General features: G+C 41.1%; 1 protein-coding gene across 1 annotated transcript in view; it reads right to left on the reverse strand.

The window, feature by feature from the left end:
- The window catches only part of LOC139374548 (SPARC related modular calcium binding 1), a 147,314-nt gene that overhangs the window by 96,596 nt on the left and 35,718 nt on the right, over positions 1 to 15,000 (reverse strand). The window contains exon 8 of the mRNA XM_071115539.1: positions 7,761 to 7,841. Within this exon, the coding sequence (XP_070971640.1) occupies positions 7,761 to 7,841 (81 nt within the window). The remainder of the gene's footprint in view (positions 1 to 7,760; positions 7,842 to 15,000) is intronic.

Consider the following 15,000-nt stretch of genomic DNA (forward strand, 5'->3'; position numbering starts at 1 on the left):
TCCTCTTCTGTCTGAGCGACTCTCAACCTCCTCTCCTCTCATGGCTGCCCCCTCCTCTCCTCTGCTCTCCTCTGCTCTCCTCTCAACCTCCTCTCCTCTCCTCTTCTGTCTGAGCGACTCTCAACATCTCCAAAGCGAAAGAAAACAGTCAAAGAAAACAGTCCAGGACTCTAGAGTGGTCACAGTTAAGAGCCTGCTATAAACACAGTATTCTCTCTGACGCTCTCTCTCTCTTTCTCTCCCTCTCTGAAAGACACTTAGCCAGCACCCCCCTTCTACTCTCCACGCAATCACTACAAAGGTGTCTTTCAGCTGTGGGGTAATCACCACAATGGTGTACAGCTGCAGTGATCGGTAAGCTGCTCTGACAGCTGACTCTTAAAGTTAATGAGGGAGATATAAGTCTCCAACTTCAGTGATTTTTGCAATTCGTTCCAGTCATTGGCAGCAGAGAACTGGAAGGAAAGGCGGCCAAAGGAGGAATTGGCTTTGGGGGTGACCAGTGAGATATTCAGTGCCTTGCGAAAGTATTCGGCCCCCTTGAACTTTGCGACCTTTTGCCACATTTCAGGCTTCAAACATAAAGATATAAAACTGTATTTTTTTGTGAAGAATCAACAACAAGTGGGACACAATCATGAAGTGGAACGACATTTATTGGATATTTCAAACTTTTTTAACAAATCAAAAACTGAAAAATTGGGCGTGCAAAATTATTCAGCCCCCTTAAGTTAATACTTTGTAGCGCCACCTTTTGCTGCGATTACAGCTGTAAGTCGCTTGGGGTATGTCTCTATCAGTTTTGCACATCGAGAGACTGAAATTTTTTCCCATTCCTCCTTGCAAATCAGCTCGAGCTCAGTGAGGTTGGATGGAGAGCATTTGTGAACAGCAGTTTTCAGTTCTTTCCACAGATTCTCGATTGGATTCAGGTCTGGACTTTGACTTGGCCATTCTAACACCTGGATATGTTTATTTTTGAACCATTCCATTGTAGATTTTGCTTTATGTTTTGGATCATTGTCTTGTTGGAAGACAAATCTCCGTCCCAGTCTCAGGTCTTTTGCAGACTCCATCAGGTTTTCTTCCAGAATGGTCCTGTATTTGGCTCCATCCATCTTCCCATCAATTTTAACCATCTTCCCTGTCCCTGCTGAAGAAAAGCAGGCCCAAACCATGATGCTGCCAGCACCATGTTTGACAGTGGGGATGGTGTGTTCAGCTGTGTTGCTTTTACGCCAAACATAACGTTTTGCATTGTTGCCAAAAAGTTCAATTTTGGTTTCATCTGACCAGAGCACCTTCTTCCACATGTTTGGTGTGTCTCCCAGGTGGCTTGTGGCAAACTTTAAACTACACTTTTTATGGATATCTTTAAGAAATGGCTTTCTTCTTGCCACTCTTCCATAAAGGCCAGATTTGTGCAATATACGACTGATTGTTGTCCTATGGACAGAGTCTCCCACCTCAGCTGTAGATCTCTGCAGTTCATCCAGAGTGATCATGGGCCTCTTGGCTGCATCTCTGATCAGTCTTCTCCTTGTATGAGCTGAAAGTTTAGAGGGACGGCCAGGTCTTGGTAGATTTGCAGTGGTCTGATACTCCTTCCATTTCAATATTATCGCTTGCACAGTGCTCCTTGGGATGTTTAAAGCTTGGGATATCTTTTTGTATCCAAATCCGGCTTTAAACTTCTTCACAACAGTATCTCGGACCTGCCTGGTGTGTTCCTTGTTCTTCATGATGCTCTCTGCGCTTTTAACGGACCTCTGAGACTATCACAGTGCAGGTGCATTTATACGGAGACTTGATTACACACAGGTGGATTGTATTTATCATCATTAGTCATTTAGGTCAACATTGGATCATTCAGAGATCCTCACTGAACTTCTGGAGAGAGTTTGCTGCACTGAAAGTAAAGGGGCTGAATAATTTTGCACGCCCAATTTTTCAGTTTTTGATTTGTTAAAAAAGTTTGAAATATCCAATAAATGTCGTTCCACTTCTTGATTGTGTCCCACTTGTTGTTGATTCTTCACAAAAAAATACAGTTTTATATCTTTATGTTTGAAGCCTGAAATGTGGCAAAAGGTCGCAAAGTTCAAGGGGGCCAAATACTTTCGCAAGGCACTGTACCTGCTGGAGTGCGTGCTACGGGTGGGTGCTGCTATGGTGACTAGTGAGCTGAGATAAGGCGGAGCTTTTACCCAGCAAAGACTTATAGATGACCTGGAGCCAGTAGGTTTGGCGACGAGTATGTAGCGAGGACCAGCCAACGAAGAGCGTACAGGTCGCAGTGGTGGGTAGTATATGGGGCTTTGGTGACAAAACGGATGGCACTGTGATAGACTGCATCCAATTTGCTGAGTAGAGTGTTGGAGGCTAATTTGTAAATGACATCGCCGAAGTCGAGTATCGGTAGGAGAGTCTGTTTTACGAGGATAAGTTTGGTAGCATGAGTGAAGGAGGCTTTGTTGCGAAATAGGAAGCCGATTCTAGATTAACTCTCAGATTGTTAAGGAATACTAAAAGTTATCAAGCCCTGGACAAACCTGCTGTTCACTATTTAACAAACACACACACAGTCCCTGTCTTAGGAGTGACAAAATCTGCCTCCTCACACACACACACACACACACACACACACACACACACACACACACACACACACACACACACACACACACACACACACACACACACACACACACACACACACACACAGACACAGACACACACACACACAAACACTCTCTGTCTGAGGAGTTACGCAACATCGTGTCCCTGTCCTCTCAGGACATGACATGTTAATGAGAAACAGGAAGCCAGTGTTTCCACAGGAGTTCCAAAGAGCTTTCACTCTCAATCTGTTTTTACAAAGGATATAGCATGGTTATTGTTAAAAGCATATAGCCTTTGGTTTATTCAGCTAATCTTTTCCTCCTATGCATTGCTGGTTAAGGGCTTGCAAGTAAGCATTTGGCTCATTTGACAAATAACATTACATTTTATTTTATTTGAATACAGTCCTCCTTTCAGAATACAGTCCTCCTTTCAGAATACAGTCCTCCTTTCAGAATACTACAGTCCTCCTTTCAGAATACTACAGTCCTCCTTTCAGAATACAGTCCTCCTGTCAGAATACTACAGTCCTCCTGTCAGAATACTACAGTCCTCCTTTCAGAATACTACAGTCCTCCTTTCAGAATACTACAGTCCTCCTTTCAGAATACAGTCCTCCTGTCAGAATACTACAGTCCTCCTTTCAGAATACTACAGTCCTCCTTTCAGAATACAGTCCTCCTGTCAGAATACTACAGTTCTCCTTTCAGAATACTACAGTCCTCCTTTCAGAATACTACAGTCCTCCTTTCAGAATACTACAGTTCTCCTTTCAGAATACTACAGTTCTCCTTTCAGAATACTACAGTCCTCCTTTCAGAATACAGTCCTCCTGTCAGAATACAGTCCTCCTTTCAGAATACTACAGTTCTCCTTTCAGAATACAGTCCTCCTGTCAGAATACAGTCCTCCTTTCAGAATACTACAGTCCTCCTTTCAGAATACTACAGTCCTCCTTTCAGAATACAGTCCTCCTTTCAGAATACAGTCCTCCTCTCAGAATACAATCCTCCTCTCAGAATACAGTCCTCCTCTCAGAATACAGTCCTCCTTTCAGAATACAGTCCTCCTCTCAGAATACAGTCCTCCTTTCAGAATACAGTCCTCCTTTCAGAATACAGTCCTCAGAATACAGTCCTCTCAGAATACAGTCCTCCTCTCAGAATACAGTCCTCCTCTCAGAATACAGTCCTCCTTTCAGAATACAGTCCTCCTCTCAGAATACAGTCCTCCTTTCAGAATACAGTCCTCCTCTCTGAATACAGTCCTCCTTTCAGAATACAGTCCTCTCAGAATACAGTCCTCCTCTCAGAATACAGTCCTCCTTTCAGAATACAGCCCTCCTTTCAGAATACAGTCCTCATTTCAGAATACAGTCCTCCTTTCAGAATTACAGTCCTCCTTTCAGAATACAGTCCTCTCAGAATACAGTCCTCCTTTCAGAATACAGTCCTCCTTTCAGAATACAGTCCTCCTCTCAGAATACAGTCCTCCTTTCAGAATACAGTCCTCCTCTCAGAATACAGTCCTCCTTTCAGAATACAGTCCTCCTTTCAGAATACAGTCCTCCTTTCAGAATACAGTCCTCCTCTCAGAATACAGTCCTCTCAGAATAGAGTCCTCCTTTCAGAATACAGTCCTCTCAGAATACAGTCCACCTCTCAGAATACAGTCCTCCTTTCAGAATACAGTCCTCCTCTCTGAATATACAGTCCTCCTTTCTGAATACAGTCCTCCTTTCAGAATACAGTCCTCCTTTCAGAATACAGTCCTCCTCTCTGAATACAGTCCTCCTTTCAGAATACAGTCCTCCTTTCAGAATACAGTCCTCCTTTCAGAATACAGTCCTCCGTGGCCTGGCTGGTCTAGTGGTAATGTTGCAGCATCAGGTGTCTAAGTCAAAGCCTCAACTCTGTTCCACTTGAAATATTGACCATAATTCAAATCCACAAACCTTTGGGGAGCAACATTACAACATTATACCGGGACAGTCTGTTGTTCCCTACTGCATCAATAGCCACTACAGGGGGAGGCAAATTGAGACAGACTCTGGCCAGGACTCAGACTCTGTTCGTGCTCTGGCAGTTCCAAGGGGAAGAGAGGGAGTCAGCAGTGTGATTCAGTCTATACTGTAGAAAACTCCCCACTCACCTCTGAGTCGTAAATGAAACCCTATTCCCTATATAGGGTTTTATTTGGGATGCACCCTCCATCTATGAGTCACTATTCTAACACACACCCCCCCCCCCAGCCCACTCTCTCCCTCTCTCTCACTCTGTTCTCTTTCTCTGTCCCATTATCCCTCCCTCAGACAATGTTCTGTAGCGTGAAACCAACCCGGTTCCAGAGAGAACGACTGGGCATACCTAGGGGCTGCTGTAAGCATTCAGGGTTAATTGTCATGGAGACACAGACCGGCTAAACAAATTACACCCAGAGAAACACGAGCCCGACGTTGTAAGCTATCCTCTCCCCATCACTGTTCCTCCAATTTAAGTATTTAATTTGTAAAAGGTCTGGAAACAAAGAAGTTGTGTAAACTGTCTCATGAGAGGCAGTGATCTGGCAGTAGTATCATAGAAAGGCCTACAACCATGTCTGAGAGACCAGAATATATGAGCTGATCTGGCAGTAGAATCACAGAGAGACCAGAATATATGAGCTGATCTGGCAGTAGTATCAAAGGGAGACCAGAATATATTAGCTGATCTGGCAGTAGTATCATAGAGACCAGAATCAATTAGCTGATCTGGCAATAGTATCATAGGGAGAGCAGAATATATTTGCTGATCTGGCAATAGTGACACACAGAGACCAGAATATATGAGCTGATCTGGAGGTAGAAACATAGAGAGACCAGAATATAATAGCTGATCTGGCAGTAGTATCATAGAGACCAGAATATATTAGCTGATCTGGCAGTAGTATCATAGAGACCAGAATATATTAGATGATCTGTCAGTAATAGCATAGAGACCAGAATATATTAGCTGATCTGGCACTAGCATAGAGACAAGAATATATTAGCTGATCTGGCAGAACTATCATAGAGACCAGAATATATTAGCTGATCTGGCAGAAGTAGGATAGAGACCAGAATATATTAGCTGATCTGGCAGTAGTATCATAGGGAGACCAGAATATATTAGCTGATCTGGCAGTAGTATCATAGAGACCAGAATATATTAGCTGATCTGGCAGTAGTACCATAAAAGAGACGAGAATATATTAGCTGATCTGGCAGTAGTATCATAGAGAGACCAGAATATATTAGCTGATCTGGCAGTAGTATCATAGGGAGACCAGAATATATTAGCTGATCTGGTAGTAGTATCATAGAGACCAGAATATATTAGCTGATCTGGCAGTAGTACCATAAAAGAGACCAGAATATATTAGCTGATCTGGAGGTAGTACCATAAAAGAGACGAGAATATATTAGCTGATCTGGTAGTAGTGTCATAGGGAGACCAGAATATATTAGCTGATCTGGTAGGAGTGTCATAGGGAGACCAGAATATATTAGCTGATCTGGCAGTAGAATCAGAGAGAGACCAGAATATATTAGCTGATCTGGCAGTAGTATCATAGGGAGACCAGAATATATTAGCTGATCTGGCAGTAGTATTATAGAGAGACCAGAATATATCAGCTGATCTGGCAGTAGTATCATAGAGAGACCAGAATATATTAGCTGATCTGGAAGTAGTACCATAAAAGAGACGAGAATATATTAGCTGATCTGGTAGTAGTGTCATAGGGAGACCAGAATATATTAGCTGATCTGGTAGTAGTGTCATAGGGAGACCAGAATATATTAGCTGATCTGGCAGTAGAATCAGAGAGAGACCAGAATATATTAGATGATCTGTCAGTAATATCATAGAGACCAGAATATATTAGCTGATCTGGCACTAGCATAGAGACAATAATATATTAGCTGATCTGGCAGAACTATCATAGAGACCAGAATATATTAGCTGATCTGGCAGAAGTAGGATAGAGACCAGAATATATTAGCTGATCTGGCAGAAGTAGGATAGAGACCAGAATATATTAGCTGATCTGGCAGAAGTAGGATAGAGACCAGAATATATTAGCTGATCTGGCAGTAGTATCATAGGGAGACCAGAATATATTAGCTGATCTGGCAGTAGTACCATAAAAGAGACCAGAATATATTAGCTGATCTGGCAGTAGTACCATAAAAGAGACCAGAATATATTAGCTGATCTGGCAGTAGTACCATAAAAGAGACCAGAATATATTAGCTGATCTGGAAGTAGTACCATAAAAGAGACAAGAATATATTAGCTGATCTGGCAGTAGTACCATAAAAGAGACCAGAATATATTATCTGATCTGGAAGTAGTATCATAGGGAGACCAGAATATATTAGCTGATCTGGCAGTAGTATTATAGAGTGACCAGAATATATCAGCTGATCTGGCAGTAGTGTCATAGATAAACCAGAGTATATTAGCTGATCTGGCATTAGTATCATCAATGAATTAGCTGCAGTGGTATTATAGAGAGAACTGAATATATAAACTGATCTGGAAGTAGTGTCATAGATAAACCAGAGTATATTATCTGATCTGGCAGTAGTATCATAGAGAGACCATAATATATTAGCTGGTCTGGCAGTACTATCATAGCGAGACCAGAATATATTAGCTGATCTGGCAGTAGTATCATAGAGAGACCATAATATATTAGCTGATCTGGCAGTAGTATCATAGAGATCATAATATATTATCTGATCTGGCAGTAGTATCATAGAGAGACCAGAATATATTAGCTGATCTGGCAGTAGTATCATAAAAGAGACCAGAATATATTAGCTGATCTCGTCAATGAATTAGCTGCTAGTCTCACACTTAAATCAGCAAGAGTAAAATAAACCCAAAGCAAATTTCTTAATCATTTTAGAATTTAAAGGTGCAATCTGCTATTCAAACAACAACAAAGTGGTTTTCCTGACACTTTTTATGTGGGGTAAGAAGCAGAGGGATCGAGCTGGAGAGATGTAACCACTCTAAAATCAATCCCAGATTGGCCCTTTAAACCAGTAATCAGCAGTGAGAGTTTGATGGGAAAGTTAACCATAATAGATTGTAATTGTAGACAGCTCTCACCGGGTCGCCTGGTGCTGGAACTGTTCTGTTTACTCTCCTTATTAACCAGCTGTTTGATCCACAAGGTCGGAGCCGTAATCTCTGCAACGATACAGGTAGAGAACAGGGGCGCGTTTAGCAGGATACAATGTTTTGGAACGTTCAGAAATATGCTATTTAGAACAAAAATGCCTCTCTCTCTTGACATGTAGTATAAGGAATCACGTTGGCTCTGTTCATTGGAACGTTTGAGAACACGAATCAGGTACAGTCAGAATACATCAGCAACAGAAACTACAGTACAGTATGAAGACAGGCTAAAACTGCTCCTCCAATAGAAATCACCGATCACACTTGTTGTCATGGCGACGTTGACTAGCTAAACTCATGCGTAGAAACACGTCATCGGGTCTAACGGTCGTGTTTCTGTCGAACCAGGCCATCAAATCAAAGGCTCCTCCCATAGAAAGTCGGTCGTGTTTCTGTCGAACCAGGCCATCAAATCAAAGGCTCCTCCCATAGAAAGTTGTTTTTGACAAAAATGAAAACGTGTCAGTTTGTCACATTCACAACGTTGTAGTAATGACAGGTTCCGCTACTTAAAACACTGGCTCGAAGCTAGGATACATTTTTCACATCTCCAATTGACTTGCCAAACCCTAAACACCGGTCTGGTCGGTCAAGTCTGCTTCGCAATTCGTTCCCGGAAGTTTTGCGATGTTGCACCTCTGGGTTTGAAAACTCTGCGCTATAACATATATAGGAGGTTGGAGCTGTGGGCTCTGCAACGAGATAGAGGCAGAACGACAGTATATGATTAGGGATTCTATATGTGATTCGTTGATATTAGTAACCTACTGGGTCATCAACCTCCTGGGTCATTGATAATGGGATTTATATGTTTAAATTAATGATTAAATAATTCCACCCTGAAACCATATAATTGTATGACATTTATTCGAATCATAAAACTATAATCTGATGATGTGTGTAGTTTTAGACAGAATTGGAACAATTGATTTGATTTGATTTGATGATAAGATTTTATGATAAGAGGAACTATCGACAGGAGCTATCGACAGACAAGCTGAACCACTGTGTTCCTTACAGGATATTCTGTCTCCACCCGTGGAGGGGAGAAACTGTGTGGCTTGCAGAAGATTATGGAACATGTTGTAGATTAAACAATGTATCTGTGTATTGGAAAAACACAGATTGTCTGAGCAAGGCGTAGTTTAAGATTTGAACTTGTATGTATGTGCGTAGGATATCTACTGTTTGTGTGTGAAGGTATGTGCGTAAGGAGCCCGTATAAAATGGATGGCTTTGTACAAAGGACTAGGACGTCCTCGTGAATAAACATTTAGACTAATTGTAGCTGGGTCTCCGTCTGTTTCATTCAACCAGTATCTTACAAATTCTGTAGTAGTTTAATTGAAGTTTATTTGAAGTTTAATTGAAGTTCAGTTTAAGACCATTAAGAACAAAATTCTCATATGAATTTGGTCCTTCGAGCCGGATCCCAATACCTGTCCCTGCCATCCGAAGGTACCACGCCGAAAAACCGTGCACGGGAGGGTCGTTGACCCGTAAATTAAAGACCTGTCCCCTGACATTGGGGTTCCATAACAGGCCGGTATATATCTAAGGTCGGCAGGGACGATGACGAGATCCAACCAACATTGCTTTTCCCAGTATTCAAGACTAAGGTCAGTAATCTTCATTCACGAATTTGGGGGGATGATTTAAGATATCTTTGATTTGATGTTCTAAAATATTTGGAATTTACGTTGATGGTTAACTAATTGTGCAGGTCCGAAATGACCTGAGGTAAGGTGCGCTCCCACAAATAAAGTTTAACTTAATAGATCTGGCCGACTTTGTGACAGCATGCAGGGTTTGTTAACGCAGGGATATAAATAGGTATTCTGAGATAGGATGGGGATTCTGTACAAATAGGATAACATAAATGTTTAATTAACATGTGGTAAATTAGCCATAGATCAAATTCAAACGACATACCTAAATAAAGTCCTCGTGAAACTGGTTGATATACAGCGAGGATATAAACTGGGTTTTGTTTTTGTGAAATAGACGGTAATTCTATGCGAACAGGATAACCCAAACCAATTCAAAAGACAATACTGAAATAGATTCCAGAAAGAGAGGGAAGCCTAATATAGCGGAGTAAGGTACGATATATTAACTTTAAAAGTCCTTTGACACAACAGAAAACAGGTTGCCAACCGGGACTTTATGACCCCTGGGAAATAGCTTATAGATAAAGATTCCAGTAAGGAGAAACACACATCGAGACATAAAACATAGTGTGAGAATATACCATAGAACATAACTATGGTAATTGGATAACGGTAGAAAGCACACACATAGATCATAGAGACTTAATAGATATACACATAGATTGTGGGGGAAAAAAGTACGAAACATGGGTAGTAAATCCTCTAAGGGAATCCCGGAATTAACGGGTGATGAGAAATATATTACTGCAGGGAAAAGATAAGAGGATTATTACTATTTTGGCCCGAAATGGATAGAAAAAAAGGACGAATTTGACGGATGTTTAAATATAGGAAAACTGGAATCAATGATTAAACAAATAAATAGGGTTTGTGGAGACAAGGCAGATAAACAACGGGCAGAGGGGCTAGACACAGCGAGGGTATGGTTAGCCGAGGCGAGGAAGAGAGCTGAGGGAGAAAGGAAAAAGGGAACTACTAAGGAGGAAGAGACACAGAAAGGAGGACAGGATTTAGCAACCTTATTGGGAAAGTGGATAGAGGTAGAAAAGGGTGGAGGTGAGAAAAGATAAAGAACTCTGAAGAGAGAAGACAGAGAGGGACCTAAAAGTTACAACTGTAGCAAGCCAGGACATTTGGCTAAGGAGTGTGAGGAACCATGAATGCACTGCCACAATAGTGTACTGTATTGGGCCACAATCACCGAGACTGTAGAGAGAAAGAGGACAGAAAGGATAGGAGAGAGGGTCAAAGGCAAGAACAGAGAGACTCAGAGGAGGAATAGAAAGGAGGCTTTAAGGAAAATAAAAGTAAGAAAGAACAGACAGGAGCAGAATATTTGATTGCCACTCTTGGGGAAATTGGAGGAAAGAGCAGGAAAGATTTTAAAAGGAAAGGGGAAACATGGAGAGTAGAAAATGGGATAAAACCCCGAGAACAGAAAGTGCTACAACTGCTATAAAACAGGCCACGTGGCAGAGGATTGTAAGGCCCCACCAAAGAACAGCAGACAGAGAAGGTTTAGGGATCGACAGACTCAATGGGTTTTAACGTTGTTCATTTTATTTTACAGGGACAGTGCACATTAATCACAGTTGTGGGTGTTTAATGGCTGGGTATTCCTATCAAGCACTTCGAGAGACTGTTTGCAGACAGACTAAATGTGTTTTAATGTTGCAAAGCAAGCTTGGGCCAAACTAGTAAAGTAGTAGGGTAATTTTATAGATTTAAAGTACAGTATTGTATCCAAGGGTAGCGCATATTCAATTAAGTACACATAACCATTGAGGAAATTTAAAACTAATGATTAGAGGGAGTACAATGGAATTATCATTATTATTAGGTTTTGTTTGTTTAGAACCTTTGGGTTTGAGGAGATTTCCATGTTTCCTAGAGAAACGATATCTTAAAGGGGTACACACGCACATGGAATATTAGAAGTTTGATTTTCCGAGTTTTAATTAAACATGTGAATTCTTTAGATAAAGGGAATGTTCTGGGAACCTGGGATACAACATGGAGAAAATGTTTGATGGTTTTTCTTTAATTTGTCTACTATAGTAAGAAACACTAATGTGAAAGGGTGGTATGACTTGGCCAGGAAGTGAGCAAGATAGAGAGAGAGCAGAAGGAATTTGAGGAGAATGAGAGGGAGAGACTTGGAGTGAGGAGCAGGAGACCTGGAACATTATGAAGGTTAGAATCTCATAATAAACCAGGATTGAGAGAAGATAGAAGTGACACAGAATAGTTAGATGACGATGAGAAGATACCCCAATTCCCACTCATAACCTTACCCAACCCCAGAGCTGGGGACGAAACATAACCACATGTAGGGCATGAACACAGAGGGATGTAGCAAGGGCATTAGAAGGAGTAGCACATCCTAATACAGGAATAGAGGGAGGATTCAGAAAAGAAGTGGTACAAGGATAAGTTTCCCCATATTACATGTCATTGTTTAGGTATGCAGCAGTATTGATACATGGGCAGAGCCACGTATCAACCGGAGGGATGGTACAGGTAAATTATACACTTTGTAGAATAAGGATGGTGGAACAGGTTAGCCTGATGGATAATTAACTACTTAAAACATTTTTTTTTATAATAAATAAATATAGAAAATGGGTAGAAGCGTTCCCAACTTACTTGGCGGACACGATTATGGTAACAACATTTTTAGGTCAAGATATTATCCCTAGAGTTGGTTTACTAGGATCTATCTCTTTAAATAATGGATGACGTTCTAGCTAATCAGGTAGAACAAATAGAATGACAGAGTTAGGGACCAGAACAAGTAGGCATAGAAGTTGAAGATATACTAGCAGAACACATGAGAAGACTGTTTGTTAACCAAACCCGTATGTCCAAGATTTTGTGTCCCAACAGGTGAATTACAGGAGAAGGTGATTCACTCATACCAGGCCCATACCAGGGTCTGTTAAACCACCGCCTTGGCCAATAGAATAGCTTGGGTCCACGTTACCCATGGCAAGAAGGTATGTACACATATACGCACTGCTGATCACACACAGAGTTAGGAGAATAACTGAGTACCAACAGGGTCCGGGGGTTACCTCCTTAACGAAGATTTCCTATCCCGACCGTTCATCACTGTGTGTGCTCCTAGAAGTGTGAGTATGGGGTGGTACCTAGCAGACCGACGAAGGGCAGGAGAGAGTTGGCGGTTTTTGGGAAGAGTAGGGACTCTGAGCTGCATCATAGTCTTGGTAACCTTTCTGATACATCCAGATTCACCACCTTCCGGTACTAATTATCGGACGCCGTTGTCATTGACAAGAAGTAAAAGATGAACTATATAATACTCTGATGAGTGTCTTACAGAATAAGGAGTCCAGGAAGATCAAGGTGTAGGATTTAAGGTAAACATTAAACAATTCCGTAGGAAAGCAGATAACTTTACAGGGATTGGGTTGGCCAGATTGAAGTACTCGGCCAACCCACCTCGGTTCACTTTAACTCCTGATGAGGACCAGTGTTACAGATACAAGAATGGCACCGAGATGATTTTAATGGCTGAAAGGGAATCGTTAATGTGACCGACTTAGGTTTGGGAAGTACAGGAGACAATTCTTAACCTCACAGCACCTATATCTGATGTAAGGTGGGCTCGTACCCAGCAAAGGACGCATTCGATAGAAACTACCAAAAAGTGTGGTTAGGAACTTGCGCCCCGGGGTTATTGGTCCAACCATATCGTGTTAGTCCTCAGAGGCCAGTTATAGGAGGCTAAAGTAGGCACAGGAGGAGTTTTGACCAGGATGGGAGTCTAGATGGATGCTATTGGCATCCTCAGGGAAGTTCCAGATTAATCAAATAGGTGAAGGCTTTCCCACTACATTATTTTGGTGGTGGACAATAAATACAAATGTGGATTGGATTAATGACATCTATTATAATCAACAGAGATTTGTGAATGATACCGGGGATGCAGTAAAGGGGTTCTCTGACCAAGTATCCACCACCTCCCTCATGACCTGGTAAAATAGACTGACTCTCGATATGTTAATTGGCAGAGAAGGGCGGGGTAGGGAGGTAGAATGTTTGGGGTTCATTGCTGTGCATTTATTTTTTGATAACACAGCTCCAGACGTTATTTGACCAAGGCCCTGGCTAATTTAACCACATTAGCTCACGAATTAGCAGATAACTCTCATTAACTCTCTGGATAATGCTCTAACAAATTGGTTTGACAGTATGTTTGGGAAATGGAAAAATGTCATAATCACTGTATGAGTGTTTTGGTTCTGTGTGGATGTTGTTTGGTCCCCTGTGAGAGAGGTTTGATTACCAGGACTCTGGAGAGGTCAATGACGCAGCAGATGGTGAGGTACGGACCGATTCCAAGCTCCGGCCAGTGGGATGACGAATACCGTCCTCCCGGACTAGGAGATGGCTCCGTTTTTTTTAACTACGAGGAGCCAATGTTGGATGAGACTAATTTTTTATGTTTAGACTGTTTTTTATGAAGATTGTACCAAAAATCCTAACAGGAATAGTTATAATTGGATAAAGGCCTATAACAGTCATTGATGAATATCGAATGTACATACATGTATTGGTTTGGATTATTCCTGTATAGCATTTATGTCTCTGTATTGGTATGGATTATTCCTGTATAGCATTTATGTCTCTGTATTGGTATGGATTATTCCTGTATAGCATTTATGTCTCTGTATTGGTTTGGATTATTCCTGTATAGCATTTATGTCTCTGTATTGGTATGGATTATTCCTGTATAGCATTTATGTCTCTGTATTGGTATGGATTATTCCTGTATAGCATTTATGTCTCTGTATTGGTTTGGATTATTCCTGTATAGCATTTATGTCTCTGTATTGGTATGGATTATTCCTGTATAGCATTTATGTCTCTGTATTGGTATGGATTATTCCTGTATAGCATTTATGTCTCTGTATTGGTTTGGATTATTCCTGTATAGCATTTATGTCTCTGTATTGGTATGGATTATTCTTGTATAGCATTTATGTCTCTGTATTGGTTTGGATTATTCCTGTATAGCATTTATGTCTCTGTATAGTGTTTGATGTATCAGTGTGTATTATTTAGTCATGAAGGGTGGATTGATAATGGAATTTATATGTTTAAATTAATGATTAGAATATTCCACTCTGAAACCATATAATTGTATGAAATTTATTAGAGTCATAAAACTATAATCTGATGATGTGTGTAGTTTTAGTCAGAATTAGAACAAGGGCCTTTTGTTCCTTTTTAGTATGTAAGCAGGGTGCATGTGGGAAACAAATGATAAGAGGAGCTATCGACAGACAAGCTGGACCACTGTGTTCCTTACAGGATATTCTGTCTCCACCCTCCACGGATGGAGACAGGCTTGTAGAAGCTTATGAAACATGTTGTAGATTAAACAATGTATCTGTGTAGTGGTAAAACACAGATTGTCTGAGCAAGGCGTAGTTTAAGATTTGAACTTGTATGTATGTGTGTAGGATATGTACTGC

This window comes from Oncorhynchus clarkii, chromosome 19, assembly GCF_045791955.1.
Source record: "Oncorhynchus clarkii lewisi isolate Uvic-CL-2024 chromosome 19, UVic_Ocla_1.0, whole genome shotgun sequence".
Classification (NCBI taxonomy): Eukaryota; Metazoa; Chordata; class Actinopteri; order Salmoniformes; family Salmonidae; genus Oncorhynchus; species Oncorhynchus clarkii.